Source organism: Oncorhynchus kisutch, linkage group LG5, assembly GCF_002021735.2.
Source record: "Oncorhynchus kisutch isolate 150728-3 linkage group LG5, Okis_V2, whole genome shotgun sequence".
Lineage (NCBI taxonomy): Eukaryota > Metazoa > Chordata > Actinopteri > Salmoniformes > Salmonidae > Oncorhynchus > Oncorhynchus kisutch.
This window is the reverse complement of record NC_034178.2, coordinates 63866526-63882781: the sequence shown is the minus strand read 5'-3', so window position 1 is coordinate 63882781 and position 16256 is coordinate 63866526. Positions and strand designations below refer to the sequence as shown.

At 43.6% G+C, this 16256-nt stretch overlaps 1 protein-coding gene across 1 annotated transcript in view; it reads right to left on the bottom strand.

The window, feature by feature from the left end:
• The window catches only part of LOC109891647 (LHFPL tetraspan subfamily member 4 protein-like), a 30130-nt gene extending 16952 nt beyond the window's left edge, over window positions 1–13178 (bottom strand). The window contains exon 1 of the mRNA XM_020484167.2: window positions 12773–13178. Within this exon, the coding sequence (XP_020339756.2) occupies window positions 12773–13178 (406 nt within the window). The remainder of the gene's footprint in view (window positions 1–12772) is intronic.
• Between the last annotated feature and the right edge of the window lie 3078 nt (window positions 13179–16256).

The window sequence follows — 16256 nt, the reverse complement described above, 5'->3', positions numbered from 1 at the left end:
TGGAACCATGGCTACTGCCTGCCAGTTGAACCATGTCTACTGCCTGCCAGTTGAACCATGTCTACTGCCTTCCAGTTGAACCATGTCTACTGCTTGTCAGTTGAACCATGTCTACTGCCTGCCAGTTGAACCATGGCTACTGGGTAAGTTTGACATATACAGTCGTGGCAATTTTCACAAAGTCTGCTGCCTCAGTTTGTATGATGGCAATTTCCATATACTCCAGAATGTTATGAAGAGTGATCAGATGAATTGCAATTAATTGCAAAGTCCCTCTTTGCCGTGCAAATGAACTGAATCCCCCAAAAACATTTCCACTGCATTTCAGCCCTGCCACAAAATGACCAGCTGACATCAGGTGTGAGTGTTGACGAGGACAAGGCTGGAAATCACTCTGTCATGCTGATTGAGTTCGAATAACAGACTGGAAGCTTCAAAAGGAGGGTGGTGCTTGCAATCATTGTTCTTCCTCTGTCAATCATGGTTACCTGCAAGGAAACACGTGCCATCATTATTGCATTGCACAAAAACGGCTTCACGGGCAAGGATATTGCTGCCAGTAAGATTGCACCTAAATCAACCATTTATCGGATAATCAAGAACTTCAAGGACAGCGGATCAATTGTTGTAAAGAAGGCTTCAGGGCGCCCAAGAAAGTCCAGCAAGCTCCAGGACCGTCTCCTAAAGTTGATTCAGCTGCGGGATCGGGGCACCACCAGTACAGAGCTTGCTCAGGAATGGCAGTAGGCAGGTGTGAGTGCATCTGCACACACAGTGAGGCGAAGACTTTTGGAGGATGGCCTGGTGTCAAGAAGGGCAGCAAAGGAGCCACTTCTCTCTAGGAAAAACATCAGGGACAGACTGATATTCTGCAGAAGGTACAGGGATAGGTCTGCTGAGGACTGGGGTAAAGTCATTTTCTCTGATGAATCCCCTTTCCGATTGTTTGGGGCATCCGGAAAAAAGCTTGTCCGGAGAAGATAAGGTGAGCGCTACCATCAGTCCTGTGTCATGCCAACAGAAAAGCATCCTGAGACCATTCATGTGTGGGGTTGCTTCTCAGCCAAGGGAGTGGGCTCACTCACAATTTTGCCTAAGAACACAGCCATGAATAAAAAATGGTACCAACACATCCTCCGAGAGCAACTTCTCCCAACCATCCAGGAACAATTTGGTGACGAACAATGCCTTTTCCAGCATGATGGAGCACCTTGCCATAAAGGCAAAAGTGATAACTAAGTGGCTCGGGGAACAAAACATCGATATTTTGGGTCCATGGTCAGGAAACTGCCCAGAACTTAATCCCATTGAGAACTTGTGGTCAATTCTCAAGAGGCGGGTGGACAAACAAAAACCCACAAATTCGGACAAACTCCAAGCATTGATTATGCAAGAGTGGGCTGCCATCAGTCAGGATGTGGCCCAGAAGTTAATTGCCAGCATGCCAGGGCAGATTGCAGAGGTCTTGAAAAAGAAGGGTCAACACTGCAAATATTGACTCTTTGCATCAACTTCATGTAATTGTCAATATTTGACACTTATGAAATGCTTGTAATTATACTTCAGTATTCCATAGTAACATCTGACAAAAATATCTAAAGACACTGAAGCAGCAAACTTTGTGGAAATTAATATTTGTATCATTCTCAAAACTTTTGCCACGACTGTACATCACATGATTTACTCCCATTGGTTGAGAGAGAGAAAGGTGATAATTGCAAGAGTGAGCCCATTGGTTAAATAGCAAGCGTGAGGAATTATTGTGCCGTGGAGGGAAATGTTTAGTCCACAGTCAGCAGCACTACCACTGGACCAGACTCTAGCAAGTTATTAAAGTCAAATTCATGATGCTATAAGCAAACAGCTGACCCAACCTGGCCTTCACTAGAAGGGAAATAGGTGAAGGACATTCCCCATGTGACTAATAGAATAAGGGAGGAGAGATATGAACCTGTGCTGATGATGATGGTGTTTGGAACCTTCAGCATATACACTCCCACTGTGTACATAGAATAGGAAACTATGTGAATTATATTATGCTTACTGTACTTAAGTTGAAGGGAGAATTCAGACCAGCCTAACTGATTGAACTTCTGTAAACTACACTGAACAAAAATATAAATGCAACATGCAACTGAGTTACAGTTCATATCAGGAAATCTGTCAATTGAAATAAATTCATTCAGCCCTAATCTGTGGAAATGCAATTATCTGCAAACAGCTGTGGTAGACATTCTTGCAGTCAGCGTGTCAATTGCATGCGCCCTCAAAACTTGAGACATCTGTGACATTGTGTTGTGTGACAAAACTGCACATTTTAGAGTGGCTCAATTATCTATGTTGATAGGAAAAGCCTTTTCCTTAGCCCTTCCTTTAGAAGAGGGATGCAATCTCCTCTTCCTCCAAGGAGTGGAATGTAATAAAAAATCCATAAGCAGACTACTGTGAGATGGAGCGAGGAGTTGAGATCACTTCTCGCTCAGTATGAACACACATGATGTGGAATCAGTTAATGACTAAGGGCTCTATTCAATCAGATCAATTTTAGCCGACATCCGCATAGCTGTGGTTTTGGTGGCGTCTGAGGTGGAATTGTGTTGGAGCTGTCAAATCCACAAGTGGCTCCTGGCATTATACCTAAAGGGCACAGAGTCGCATTAAGAGAAATCCCATGCAGCCTTGTTTACAAGTTGGAACACTGGAATGCGAGATAGAATCTACACCTCTATTAGGCTGATAGAAATCCTCATTATTTTGTTTATTGATTTTTCAATTGGTGTAATTATTTATATATAGCTGTCACGTTCGTCATAACGAGGCGACCAAGGCGCAGCGTGATATGAATACATTCTTCTTTATTAAACAAAGAACACTAAACACACTAACAAAATAACAAAACGAACGTGTCAGCACGTTCGTCAACAAACTAACAAAATAACAAAACGAACGTGACAGCACGTTCGTAAACAAACTAACAAAATAACAAAACGAACATGACTGTGGCCCATCGTTGGAGGTTCCGGACTGTGGCCCGTCGTTGGAGGTTCCGGACTGTGGCCCGTCGTTGGAGGTTCCGGACTGTGGCCCGTAGTTGGAGGTTCCGGTCTGTGAACTGTCGCCGGATGCTCTGGACTGGGTACTGTCGCCGGATGCTCTGGACTGGGTACTGTCGTCGGACGCTCTGGACTGGGTACTGTCGCCGGATGCTCTGGACTGGGTACTGTCTTTGGATGCTCTGGACTGGGTACTGTCGTCGGACGCTCTGGACTGGGTACTGTCGCCGGATGCTCTGGACCGGGTACTGTCGCCGGACGCTCTGGACCGGGTACTGTCGCCGGACGCTCTGGACTGGGTACTGTAGCCGGACGCTCTGGACTGGGTACTGTAGCCGGACGCTCTGGACTGGGTACTGTCGCCGGACGTCCTGTGCCTGCTCCTCGCACTTGCTCTGAAGTGCGTGTCCCCAGTTCGATGCCACCTGTGCCGGCCCCACGCATCAGGCCAGAGCCTTCCTCTGCGCCGGTGCCCAATCCAGGCACGGCGTCCAGTCCCGCGCCAAGGCAGGAGCCTCCAGCGAGGGTTCCCAGTCCAGAGCCTCCAGCGACGGTCCCCAGTCCGGAGCCTCCAATGATGATCCACGGTCCGGAGTCCCCGGCGACTATCCACGGTCCGGAGCCCCCAGTGACGATCCACGTTCCGGTTCTTCCGGCGACGATACATGGTCCAGAGCCTCCGGCGGCCCTGCCCTGACCTTAGAGAGCCTTTTATTCTCAAATTGGGTTAGGTCGGGGTGTGACTAGGGTGGGTAATCTAGTTATGTTATTTCTATGTTGGCCTGGTATGGTTCCCAATCAGAGGCAGCTTTCTATCATTGTCTCTGATTGGGGATCAAATTTAGGCAGCCTTTTCCTACTGTTTTTTTTGTGGGATCTTGCTTCTGTGTAGTTTCCTGTGAGCACTGCTTGAGCTTCATGTATCGTTTATTCTTCTTTGTTGTTTTTTGAGTTTCATTTGATTAAACATGTGGAACTCTACGTACGCTGCGCCTTGGTCCGAGTACGATTACCACGACGAGCGTGACACAATGATGATATTGTCCATGGATGGATGGATGAGTACACTCATTTAATCCAACTTAATTTTCTTATGCATTGCACACACAAGCACCATAATAACCATGTGTGCTTGCTTGTGTCCCAGTCATCCACAATTCAATGGGAACTGTAATACCTATCCCCTCATTATTGGCCTTTATCGACATGGGGTTAAAAAAAAATATCTGAAACGTTGAACATCCCACGGAGCACCATTAAATCCATCATAAGAAAATGGAAGGAGAGAGTAACAGAGAGAGAGAGAGAGAGAGAGTAACACACACAGAGAGAGAGGGAGAGAAACACAGAGAGAGTAACAGAGAGGGTGCGTTCTGAGCCCTCTCCTGTACTCCCTGTTCACCCACGACTGCGTGGCCACGCACGCCTCCAACTCAATCATCAAGTTTGCGGACGACACAACAGTGGTAGGCTTGATTACCAACAACGACGAGACGGCCTACAGGGAGGTTTTTGTCATATCATCTGGTATATCCTGTACAATCCTGAAGCGTTTCAGTGTTGTTTCCACAGCCAGGTGCTATGGGAGCTTTACTGGGGTAATAGTCAGGCTTTCCAAAACTCCCAGAGCAATTTTGAGGGGCTCAGCAAAAGCCTCTGGTGATACTTCCGGCGCCGACAGAGATGGCCGCCTCGCTTCGCGTTCCTTGAGAAATACACAGTATATTTTAAAAGAATGTTGTCAATAATCGTTCCACTCGTTTGATTTGGACTTTTTAAGGAATGTAATAGGCCAACACCGGTCGAGCATACCATGTAGTATTCTACCCTCCATTCTCTTACGGAAGCCTATTGTTCTCAACTAGTTTACCTGGTTAAATAAAGGTGAAATAAAAATGTACCATTTAAAAAAATAATTGCTGCTCTCAAGACTGAAGCCAGCTGTAATTTGGTACATCTCAAGACTAAAGCCAGCTGTAATTTGGTACATCTCAAGACTAAAGCCAGCTGTAATTTGGTACATCTCAAGACTAAAGCCAGCTGTAATTTGGTACATCTCAAGACTAAAGCCAGCTGTAATTTGGTACATCTCAAGACTGAAGCCAGCTGTAATTTGGTACATCTCAAGACTAAAGCCAGCTGTAATTTGGTACATCTCAAGACTAAAGCCAGCTGTAATTTGGTACATCTCAAGACTAAAGCCAGCTGTAATTTGGTACATCTCAAGACTGAAGCCAGCTGTAATTTGGTACATCTCAAGACTAAAGCCAGCTGTAATTTGGTACATCTCAAGACTAAAGCCAGCTGTAATTTGGTACATCTCAAGACTGAAGCCAGCTGTAATTTGGTACATCTCAAGACTGAAGCCAGCTGTAATTTGGTACATCTCAAGACTGAAGCCAGCTGTAATTTGGTACATCTCAAGACTGAAGCCAGCTGTAATTTGGTACATCTCAAGACTGAAGCCAGCTGTAATTTGGTACATCTCAAGACTGAAGCCAGCTGTAATTTGGTACATCTCAAGACTAAAGCCAGCTGTAATTTGGTACATCTCAAGACTGAAGCCAGCTGTAATTTGGTACATCTCAAGACTGAAGCCAGCTGTAATTTGGTACATCTCAAGACTGAAGCCAGCTGTAATTTGGTACATCTCCAGACTGAAGCCAGCTGTAATTTGGTACATCTCAAGACTGAAGCCAGCTGTAATTTGGTACATCTCAAGACTGAAGCCAGCTGTAATTTGGTACATCTCAAGACTGAAGCCAGCTGTAATTTGGTACATCTCAAGACTGAAGCCAGCTGTAATTTGGTACATCTCAAGACTGAAGCCAGCTGTAATTTGGTACATCTCAAGACTGAAGCCAGCTGTAATTTGGTACATCTCCAGACTGAAGCCAGCTGTAATTTGGTACATCTCAAGACTGAAGCCAGCTGTAATTTGGTACATCTCCAGACTGAAGCCAGCTGTAATTTGGTTCATCTCAAGACTGAAGCCAGCTGTAATTTGGTACATCTCAAGACTGAAGCCAGCTGTAATTTGGTACATCTCAAGACTGAAGCCAGCTGTAATTTGGTACATCTCAAGACTGAAGCCAGCTGTAATTTGGTACAGAAGGGATGTAGTTATGAAGTGCTTACGGAAACAAAATGACCTATGTAGCCTACGTATGAGGAAGGTTAATACATAGAGTCATTACTCCTGCAAGAGCAGCTCTGTTTTGAGTAGATGCAAAGGTAGTCTTCTAAGAAAAACGGTTGACTACATGTAAAAAGAAAGGGAGGTAAAAGTGCTAAAAGCCGAGAACAAACAGTCCTCCGAGTTTGTTCCCGGTGAGAGAAAAAGCAAGCTTGAAAGCTAAAGCACAGTGAGTTCAGCCAGAGTTTCACACCGTCTGCCGACCTGATGCTACACACAATGCATCCTGGGAAAACCCTGCCACCGCGACAAGGGCTAGACCTGAGGGAAGGGAGTAGGGGCAATGGAGTGAGAGGGGGAAAATAGGAAAATAATATGCAGCTGTAGAGAACATTTCAAACTGCCAAACCAAGCTGTACTGTGTTGGCCCACCATACTGTAGTAGTTTAAACCCTACAGAAAAGGGCAAGGTGAAAGTCAAATATCTAAGCCAGCACAGTTTGGTTTGGCACGAGAGGATGAAACAGTTATAGGAGTCCCGTAAAAAAAACATTCAATTTGATGTCAAATCATCAAATCAAATTGTATTGGTCACATACACATGGCTAGCAGATGTTATTGCGAGTGTAGCAAAATGCTTGTGCTTCTAGTTCCAACAGTGCAGCAATATCTAACATGTAATCTAACAATTCCACAACAACTACCTAATACACACAAATCTAAGTAAAGGAATGGAATAAGAATATATACACATAAATATGTGGATGAGCGATGACCGAGCGGCATAGGCAAGATGCAATAGATGGTATAAAACACAGTATATACATATGAGATGAATAATGCAAGATATGTAAACATTATTAAAGTGTTATTATTAAAGTGACTAGTGATCCATTTATTAAAGTAGCCAAGACTGTACTTAAGCAGCAGCCTATCTGTGTTAGTGATGGCTGTTTAACAGTATGATGGCCTTGAGATAGAAGCTGTTTTTCAGTCTCTCGGTCCCAGCTTTGATGCACCTGTACTGACCTCGCCTTCTGGATGGTAACGGGGTGACAGGCAGTGGCTTGGGTGGTTGTTGTCCTTGATGATCTTTTTGGCCTTCCTGTGACATTGGGTGCTATAGGCATCCTGGAGGGCAGGTAGTTCACCCCCGGTGATGATTTGTGCAGACCGCACCACCCTCTGGAGAGCCTTGCGGTTGTGGGCGGTGCTGTTGCCATACCAGGAGGTGATGCAGCCCAACAGGATGCTCTCAATTGTGCATCTGTAAAAGTTTGTGAGGGTTTTAGGTGACAAGCCAAATTTCTCCAGCCTCCTGAGGTTGAAGAAGCGCTGTTGCGCCTTCTTCGCCACACTGTCTGTGTGGGTGGACCATTTCAGTTTGTCTGTGATGTGTACGCAGAGGAACTTAAAACTTTCCACCTTCTCCACTTCTGTCCCTTCGATGTGGATAGGGGGATGCTCCCTCTGCTGTTTCCTGATGTCCATGATCATCTCATTTGTTTTGTTAACGTTGAGTGAGGTGTTATTTTGCTGACACCACACGGCGTGTGCCCTCACCTCCTCCCTGTAGGCTGTCTCGTCGTTGTTTGTAATCATGCCTACTGCTGTTGTGTCGTCTGCAAACTTGATGATTGAGTTGGAGGCGTGCATGGCCACGCAGTCATGGGTGAACAGGGAGTACAGGAGAGGGCTGAGCACGCACCCTTGTGGGGCCCCAGTGTTTAGGATCAGTGAAGTGGAGATGTTGTTTCCTACCTCTACCACCTGGGGGCGGCCCATCAGGAAGTCCAGGACCCAATTGCACAGGGCGGGGTTTAGACCCAGGGCCTCTAGCTTAATGATGAGGTTGGAGGGTACTATGGTGTTGAATGCTGAGCTATACTCAATGAACAGCATTCTTACATAGGTATTCCTCTTGTCCAGATGGGATAGGGCAGTGCAGTGTTATGGTGATTGCATCGTCTGTGGACCTATTGGAGCAGTACGCAAATTGAAGTGGGTCTAGGGTGACAGGTAAGATGGAGGTGATATGATTCTTGACTAGTCTCTCAAAGCCCTTCATCATGACAGAAGTGAGTGCTACGGGGCGATAGCCATTTAGTTCAGTTACCTTTGCCTTCTTGAGTACAGGAACAATGGTGGCCATCTTGAAACATGTGGGGATAGCAGACTGGGATAGGGAGAGATTGAATATGTCTGTAAACACTGCAGCCAGCTGGTCTGCACATGCTCTGAGGACACGGCTAGAGATGCCGTCTGGACCAGCAGCCTTGCGAGGGTTAACACGTTTACATGTCTTATTTACGTCGGCCACGGAGAAGGAAAGCCCACAGTCCTTGGTAGTGGGTTGCGTCAGTGGCACTGTATTATCCTCAAAGCGAGCAAAGAAGGTGCTTAGTTTGTCTGGAAGCAAGACGTCAGTGTCTGTAATGTGGCTGATTTTCTTTTTGTAGTCCGTAATTGTCTCTAGACCCTGCCACATATGTCTTGTGTGAGCCGTTGAATTGTGACTCCACTTTGTCTCTATGCTGACATTTCGCTTGTTTGATTGCATTGCGGAGGGAATAACTATAGTTTGTATTCAGCCATAATCCTAGTCTCTTTTCCATGGTTAAATGGGTTGGTTGGCGCTTTCATTTTTGCGCGTCTCAACGTCTCATGTCAAACATAACCTTTATAGCAGAGAGGGGGAAACTCAATGGGGGATGAAAAGGTAAGCACACTGCATGACAGACGGTACACCTATGCTTTTATAGAATTATAGAGATTCTATAGAATAACATACAGAGATTATATTACACTGAATGAAAACATTCTGCTATCCATAAAGCTGGATTGCATTCAATGAGTCTGTTGCCTACTAATGTATTGCTGGTGACAGAGGTGATGATGGAAGTCCACTGCTTAGTATTAAATTGATAGATAGCTTCCAAAATGGCACCTGTTCCCTTTATAGAGTACCACAGTATGGGTCATAATGCCCATAAAACTTAGCGGTCAATCAGGGAAATGGTTCCAATCGTTTTTTAAAGTACACTTTAAATTACACTTAAAATAAGGGCTGTGTTTCATGTAAGCTACCCTGGCATGACGTTTTAATAACCATGTAAATCTCTCCAGGACAAGGTGACTTTTATCAATATATTTGCCTGTATTGACCCCCTAAAATGACATGCTAATTAGCTGCTAATGTGTCTATCATAAAGAACTACAAATGCCATGATGATCTGGACGAGACGGCCGAATCGAGACAAAGGTAAGAATCTCCGGATTAACTATCTAATGTTAGCTAAATGTAAAAATGAATCAAATCGGCTACATTTCTTTAAATGGACAATTCTGTGAATTGTCTTGTGCAAGTTTTAAATTGACACAATATCTGTTAGCAAAGATGGCTAGAGATAATGTGCAGGAGCTTGCAGGGATTTCTAATTTTGCATGTCTACTTTTATGCTAATTAGCATTTTCGAATCTAAGAGTAAATAGTGCCGAATATATTGATAAAAGTCACCTTGTCCAAGAGAGATTTGCACGGTTAACAAAATGTCAAGCCAGGGTAAGTCTACACAAAACACAGCCCTTAATTTAAATATTTCTACAATCCCCCATAGGAAACATTAATGGTGGAAAAATGAATGGAACCATTTCCCTGTTTGACCTATAGGTCTTATGGGTATTACGACACCTCCACTGTGGAGGTCTATTGTGCACTATTTTTGACCAGGACCTAGGGCTCTGTTAAAAAGTAGTGTACATTGTAGGGAAAGGGAGGATACCTAGTCAGTTGTACAACTGAACGCATTCAAGTGAAATGTGTCTTCCGCATTTAACCCAACCCCTATGAATCAGGATAGAGTACCATTTGGAAATCAGACCATATACATTCAGGGTTCCAACGCCTCGCCCATTCCACAAGGGAAAATAGAGAGAAATCCAGAAAAAGTTGTCCTATATGATTTCAACACCTCCATTCATTAACGAAATTTGACCCCAGCCATGCCTAATAAAGGCCCCTCTCACACTAACACTGGACTTAATTTCCCAGCAGCCTTTGCAAAACCTCAACCATCCATATGCACCACCTCAGAGTTCTCTCCGTCTCACATCTCTGTTTGACTCAGATGTGCTCCGCTGGATTGGGATATTTGGCCTTTGTAATATCACAGTCGCAAAGCATATTCCTTTCACTGTGCTGCCTGAGGGAGAGTTGAGAAGTGGGGTTGTTAGAGGATTATCTTGAATGATGTCTGTAAGGTGAAGGACCGACAGAAAGGATCAGTTTTGCCTAATAGGTCATAATGAATAAAATTACATAGAAATGGGGGCACCTGACCTGAGATCAGCACTCTTACATTGAGACACTATGAATATGGGTCCAGGCTAAGATCAAGCCTCCCATTGTTCCAATATATCCTAGTGTCATCCAGCTGTGAATTTGTAGCTGTGTCCTCTCCCTCTCTCTCTCAGTTTCACTCCTATCCTCCCTCTCCAGAGACAGGGACCAGGCACAGGAAAAGGTGAGAGAAAGTTGATTTATAGAGACATTTGGTCCACTATATTCCTCCCTTCTCCCACTGCTAAGCAACAAATGCAATCTACAACCCCCTACAACTCCCTACCACCCCCTATAACCCTGTATAACAACCCCTACAAACCCCTACAACCCACTATATACAGTGTTTAAGCAGCAAAATAGGGCTCAGGTTCAGGATTCCACAAATTCCCCCATTTTGCAAATGCTGGGAAGTGTTTGTGTGTGGGTGCAAAATTACTCCAAAAAATAACAAAGCTAATACTCATCCATTTCCAAATCTCAGTCTCAAACCTGCACCGAAACTTTCTCATCAACAGGCCTGTCACCCAACTCTCACCTGAATTCACAGTTGGTGGCTACACACATTTAGAGCGCATTTATTTGCACAATGTATAATTAATTTGGAGGTTGTGCAATTAGAGATCAGTGAGGGGCTTCTGTGTGACAGAGCGCATATGTGAATTGGCGTGTGTGTGTGGCAGGTACGTGACACCTGAGCTGAAATAATCGGTTCCCTCTACTGCCTGTGTGTGCACGCATTTCTTGCTCAGACTAGAGAGAGTGGGTGCATGAACCGCATGGCACAGTGACAGAAATCATGTTTCTGTCACAAAAGCTTAGTTAAAAGCCCAGTGCAGTCACATTTCTGTTTATGCTGTGTTTTGTATTATACAGCAGTTTATGAAACTAACTGTAAAACTGTGAAGAAAAAAAATATTTCCTGATTGTATTTTTAAGCAACAACTATCTACTCAGGATCTTCTAATCAGAAAGTTTGGCATGAATGGAGTTTTGGCTTGCCTGGTGACATCACCAGGCGATATAAATTGTAATAGACCAATGGTAAAGAGAGTTCCAAACCTCTCTGGCAATAACGTCTCTCCCATTAGGCCCCTCCCCTGCTTTGGTGCCCTTCCCCTCCCAACCCAGATCAGTCCCAGACAGTACTAGCAAAATTATTGCTTGAGAAGCTATTTTTGTTTATTTTTAAACAATATAACTATTACAGTAATGTACATAATTATTACCCAGAAATGGCGGCATTCAGCCTTTAAATACAACCCTATAAACCAAGGTCAGAGATCCCAAACAAACAAAACTGCTGTCACAGTTATTCCTGTTTTTGTCAGAATTCTCTCAGTAAAAGAAACAACAACAAATAGAGCTATAAGGGCACAAGGCGAGACCCGAATGCAGACACAGGAGGCAGGTGGTTGGGCTCTGATATTTATTACACTAAAAAGGGTAGGCAAAAGGCAGGTCGGGGACAGGCGAGAGTTCATAAACCAGGTCAGACTCCAAACAGTACCAGGCGATAGGCAGGCTCAAGGTCAGGACAGGCAGGGATTCAGTGATCAGGTCCGAGTCCAAACAGTACAAGGGGATAGGCAGGCTCGAGATCAGAACAGGAAGAGAGGTCAGGCAAGCGGGTTAGGCGTCAGGACAGGCAAGGGTCAAAACCAGGAGGACTAGGAAAAAACTAGGAGCTAGGCAAAACGCTGGTTGACGTGGCAAAACAAGACGAACTGACACAGAGAGAGACAGGAAGACAGGAAACACAAGAGACAGGAAACACAGGGATAAATACAACGGGGACTAATGAGGAAAACAGGAGACACCTGGAGGTGGGTGAAGAGATCAGGGCATGACAAGAGCTCATAGGGCCTCATTGATGCCAGGCAAATCACTGTTTTGTTTTACACGTCCTTCACTGGGTTCTATTCAAAACTAGTCAAAAAAGAAAATAATATTTTCTCTTTCAATTGTCTGATTCATTGTTGCCATATAGGCCTACACTAGTGTCATTGGCATTACACACAGAATTATAAAATGATAAGAACCAAATGAACTTATACAGGTATTAAATCATGCATGATGTAGGCTATGGCTAAATGGACCCCCCCCCCCCCCCCCCAGGCTGCAACAGCACACTCACGCGTCAACGAACAGTGTGTAAAGTAATTGACCCATCAATGTTCGTGAGCAGAATGCATGAATTTGCGCCCATCCGTGGAGGTGGCTACCCAAACGCCAATCTCTTACCGCATAGCAGCTGCATCCAGGCGCACGTCTTGTAGACAGTGGCAGTGTTGCAGAATAAGAAAAGGGTGAAGCAGGCAATACAACCCAAGATTAGCACCATGGACAGCAACACGAAGAAGGAGGCAGCTTTGAACGCGCTCGAGGGGATGCCGCTGAATTCGGCGAAGGTTCCTTGGCAAGTGAGCTCCCGGTTGGAGTTTCCAGTGCCCACGCAGTAGTGGAACAAGCCGAAATAGCCTGCGTGTGGGGTGTTCACGCTGTCCCCAATCCAGTAGGGCAGAATAAACACCACTACGTTAATAATGGCCAAACATATGGTGAATATAGCCCACAGAACCCCAATGGCCCGCGAGTTCCGCATGTAGTTGTCATGGTAAATCTTAGAAGCATCTTGCGAAGGCAGCATGTTCCCCCACCACTGGCGTTATCTCGTATTCCCCTCGTCTCTATCTCCCCCTATCTTCGTCAATGATTCCTCAGCAACTGTTTTGATAAGAACACTCCGTTGTCTCTGAAAGATGGAGACCAAACAAAAATCTTACACGAAAGAGTCCACACAAAGGTCAGCACTGTCTCCCCTGGTAGTCAATCAAAAGGTCCAGGTGTCTGGATGTTATATAGTCCAAATGGTTTCCAAATGAATCAATTCAAGACCGAAGCGTGATTAAACAGCGATGGGGAAAATCCTCTTAATGCCTAAAGACACAGCAGAGTCGAACAAGCTCACATTGCAAAAATCAATGGTCAAGGAAAAAAGAGATCAGGCGCGTTATTCGCAATTCACCACCCCCGTCGGAGTGTGAAGAATGAAGCTATATCGACTCCCATTAGACCCAACGCTTCAAATGAGAGACAAGCACCGCTGTCGAGCCCCACTGATGAATCTTCCGCGAACTATTTAAGTTAGGTCAACTTGAGCATTATTTACATCAGGAATAAGAGACAGATGCGTGTCCTTTGAAGAATGAAAACGAGAAAAGATGGGCATTGGTCGTATCACTGTAAATACCAAGACCCCATGCTGGTGGTTTTCTGATGCTGTCTTCTGACTCTCACTCTCGCTCTCCCTTTTCCCCCACGTCTCTCCTCCGCGCGCGCACACGCTCCCCAAACAAACTGCTTTGGCCTGCACAGAAAACTGTTGGAAAAACCTGGATTAGGTGCATGGAAACAATGCTTAAGTAAAAATACTTCTTTTTTGGGGTACTTTTTACTCCATACATTTTCCTTGACACCCAAAAGTACTCGTTGCATTTTGACTGCTTAGCAGGACAGGAAAATAGTCAAATTCACGCATTTATCAACCGAACATCCCTGGACATTCCCACTCCCTCTTATCTGGCGGACTCACTAAACACACATGCATCGTTTGTAAATTATGTCTGAATGTTGGAGTGTGCCCGTGGCTTTCCGTAAATTAAAAAACAAGAAAAAGGTGCCATCCGGTTTGCTAGGTATAAGGAGTTTGAAATGATTTATACTTTTACTTTTGATACTTAAGTATATTTTAAACCAAATTATTTTATACTTTTGCTCAAGTATGTTTTACTGGTTGACTTTTACCTCTACTTGAGTCCTTTTCTATTAAGGTATCTTTACTTTTACTCAAGTATGGTTTTCCTGTCCTGTTAAGAATAAAATATTTAACGAATACTTTTGGGTATCAGGGAAAATGTATGGAGTAAAAAGTACATTATTTTCTTTGGGAATGTAGTGAAGTAAAAGTTGTCAAAATATAAATATTAAAGTAAAGTACAGATACCCCGAAAAACTACTTAAGTAAGTGCTTTAGAGTATTTTTACCCTAGTACTTTTCACCACTGTTGAAAGGCAACCTCATGTTGATCAATTTCCTAATCACATTGCATCTTGAAACGTATAGCCTACAACTCATTCATGTTTTGTAACAAGAGTCTTCACACCAACTCGTGGTTTTTGCAATATTGCAATAGACAATACCAGTTGGATTTAACACTATCAACCAACATGAAAAGAATTGCCCCCTAATTTAAGAATTTTCTGAACAGGAGTTGTTTTGTAGGTAATCATTTATTGCAAGTGCAATGTTTTTTCTTTTTCAATATGAGTAGAATTAGTACTGCATTAATTAAATCAAGGTGATGGAATTTTATGTTGCAAATCATGACACATCTCAAGCAAAATATGTGAGTGTGTTTCTTAGGGTAGGTTATAGCCTATATACACGCATCTACAATACCTGCAAATTCATATATTATTCAGGAGTTGTACTACTGAATGGGTGCATACAATTTCACAAAGCACGAATAGTGGATACTGTGTTGTAGTACGATTTGCCTATAAATTACCACACTGGCGGTGAAAACACAAGAGCACCATTTGAACAGAACAACCCATCTAAATCTCATTGAAACAATATCAGAATCAGAATCACCTTTATTCTTCAAGTACATTTACATTTACCAGGAATTTGACCTGGTGGAATGGCGCTGACAACAATAAACAAAATATATAGACAGAATATAATGGTCATATAGTATCTACAATGAGTATTTGTGTAGGCTCGATAAGCAATGACAGTAGCTCCAACCCAGGCCTACACCAATGTAGCTCAATGTCTTAGCCTATTGCCCTACTCTGATCAAAACAAAACAAAACAAAAAAACATAAACTGCCTTTTAACATTACTATTATAAAGAATTATACATTTTTGACACAGTTTGTTAACCATTAAATGAAGTAAAAACATTTGTTGTTCATTATTATTACGTCCTAAATTAAACGGTCCATACATGCCCACTTGTGGAAAAAAGAAGAAAAAAAGATGACATACTTTACAGTTTATTAATGGTTAACAAACTATTTATTAGGCCTAATGGAAAAATTACAAACAGCCTAAAACTATTCTCCATTATAGTCTATGTGAAATGCGGCTATGAGGGGAACTATAGGACGATAGGGCTATTTACATTGATGTAAAAACATTTACCCATGATATTAACCTTGGTAGAGCATCCTACTGGAAGCTAAATAGCTCATTATTAAATAATGATATAGTTAAGTGTGAGGTTAAAGGTCTTTGCTCACACTTTTGGGAAACTGTCACGTCTGCTCCCGCTCCCCTTCTCTGGCGCTCGAGGGCGCCAGCAGGCCCATCATTACGTACACCTGTCACCATCGTTATGCACATCAGCGCTTCATTGGACTCACCTGGATTCTTTTACCTTATTGATTGCCTCCCATATATCTGTCACTGCCTCAGTTTTTTCTCCTTCTGCATTAATGTCGTTTTGTTCCCCCTGTCCTTGTTTTGTTTCCTATCCGTCATTTATTAAATATTCACTCCCTGTACTTGCTTCTCGTCTCCCAGCGTCTGTCCTCACAGGAAACAGCTTGTGCAGAAAAATCTTATTTCAAGAACTGACAGCTCTTTAAATTTGAAGTGGCCAAATAGCTTCAACAATCTGGTAGTAATCTGGCTAAAACCAGAAGAGCTGAGGAGGAA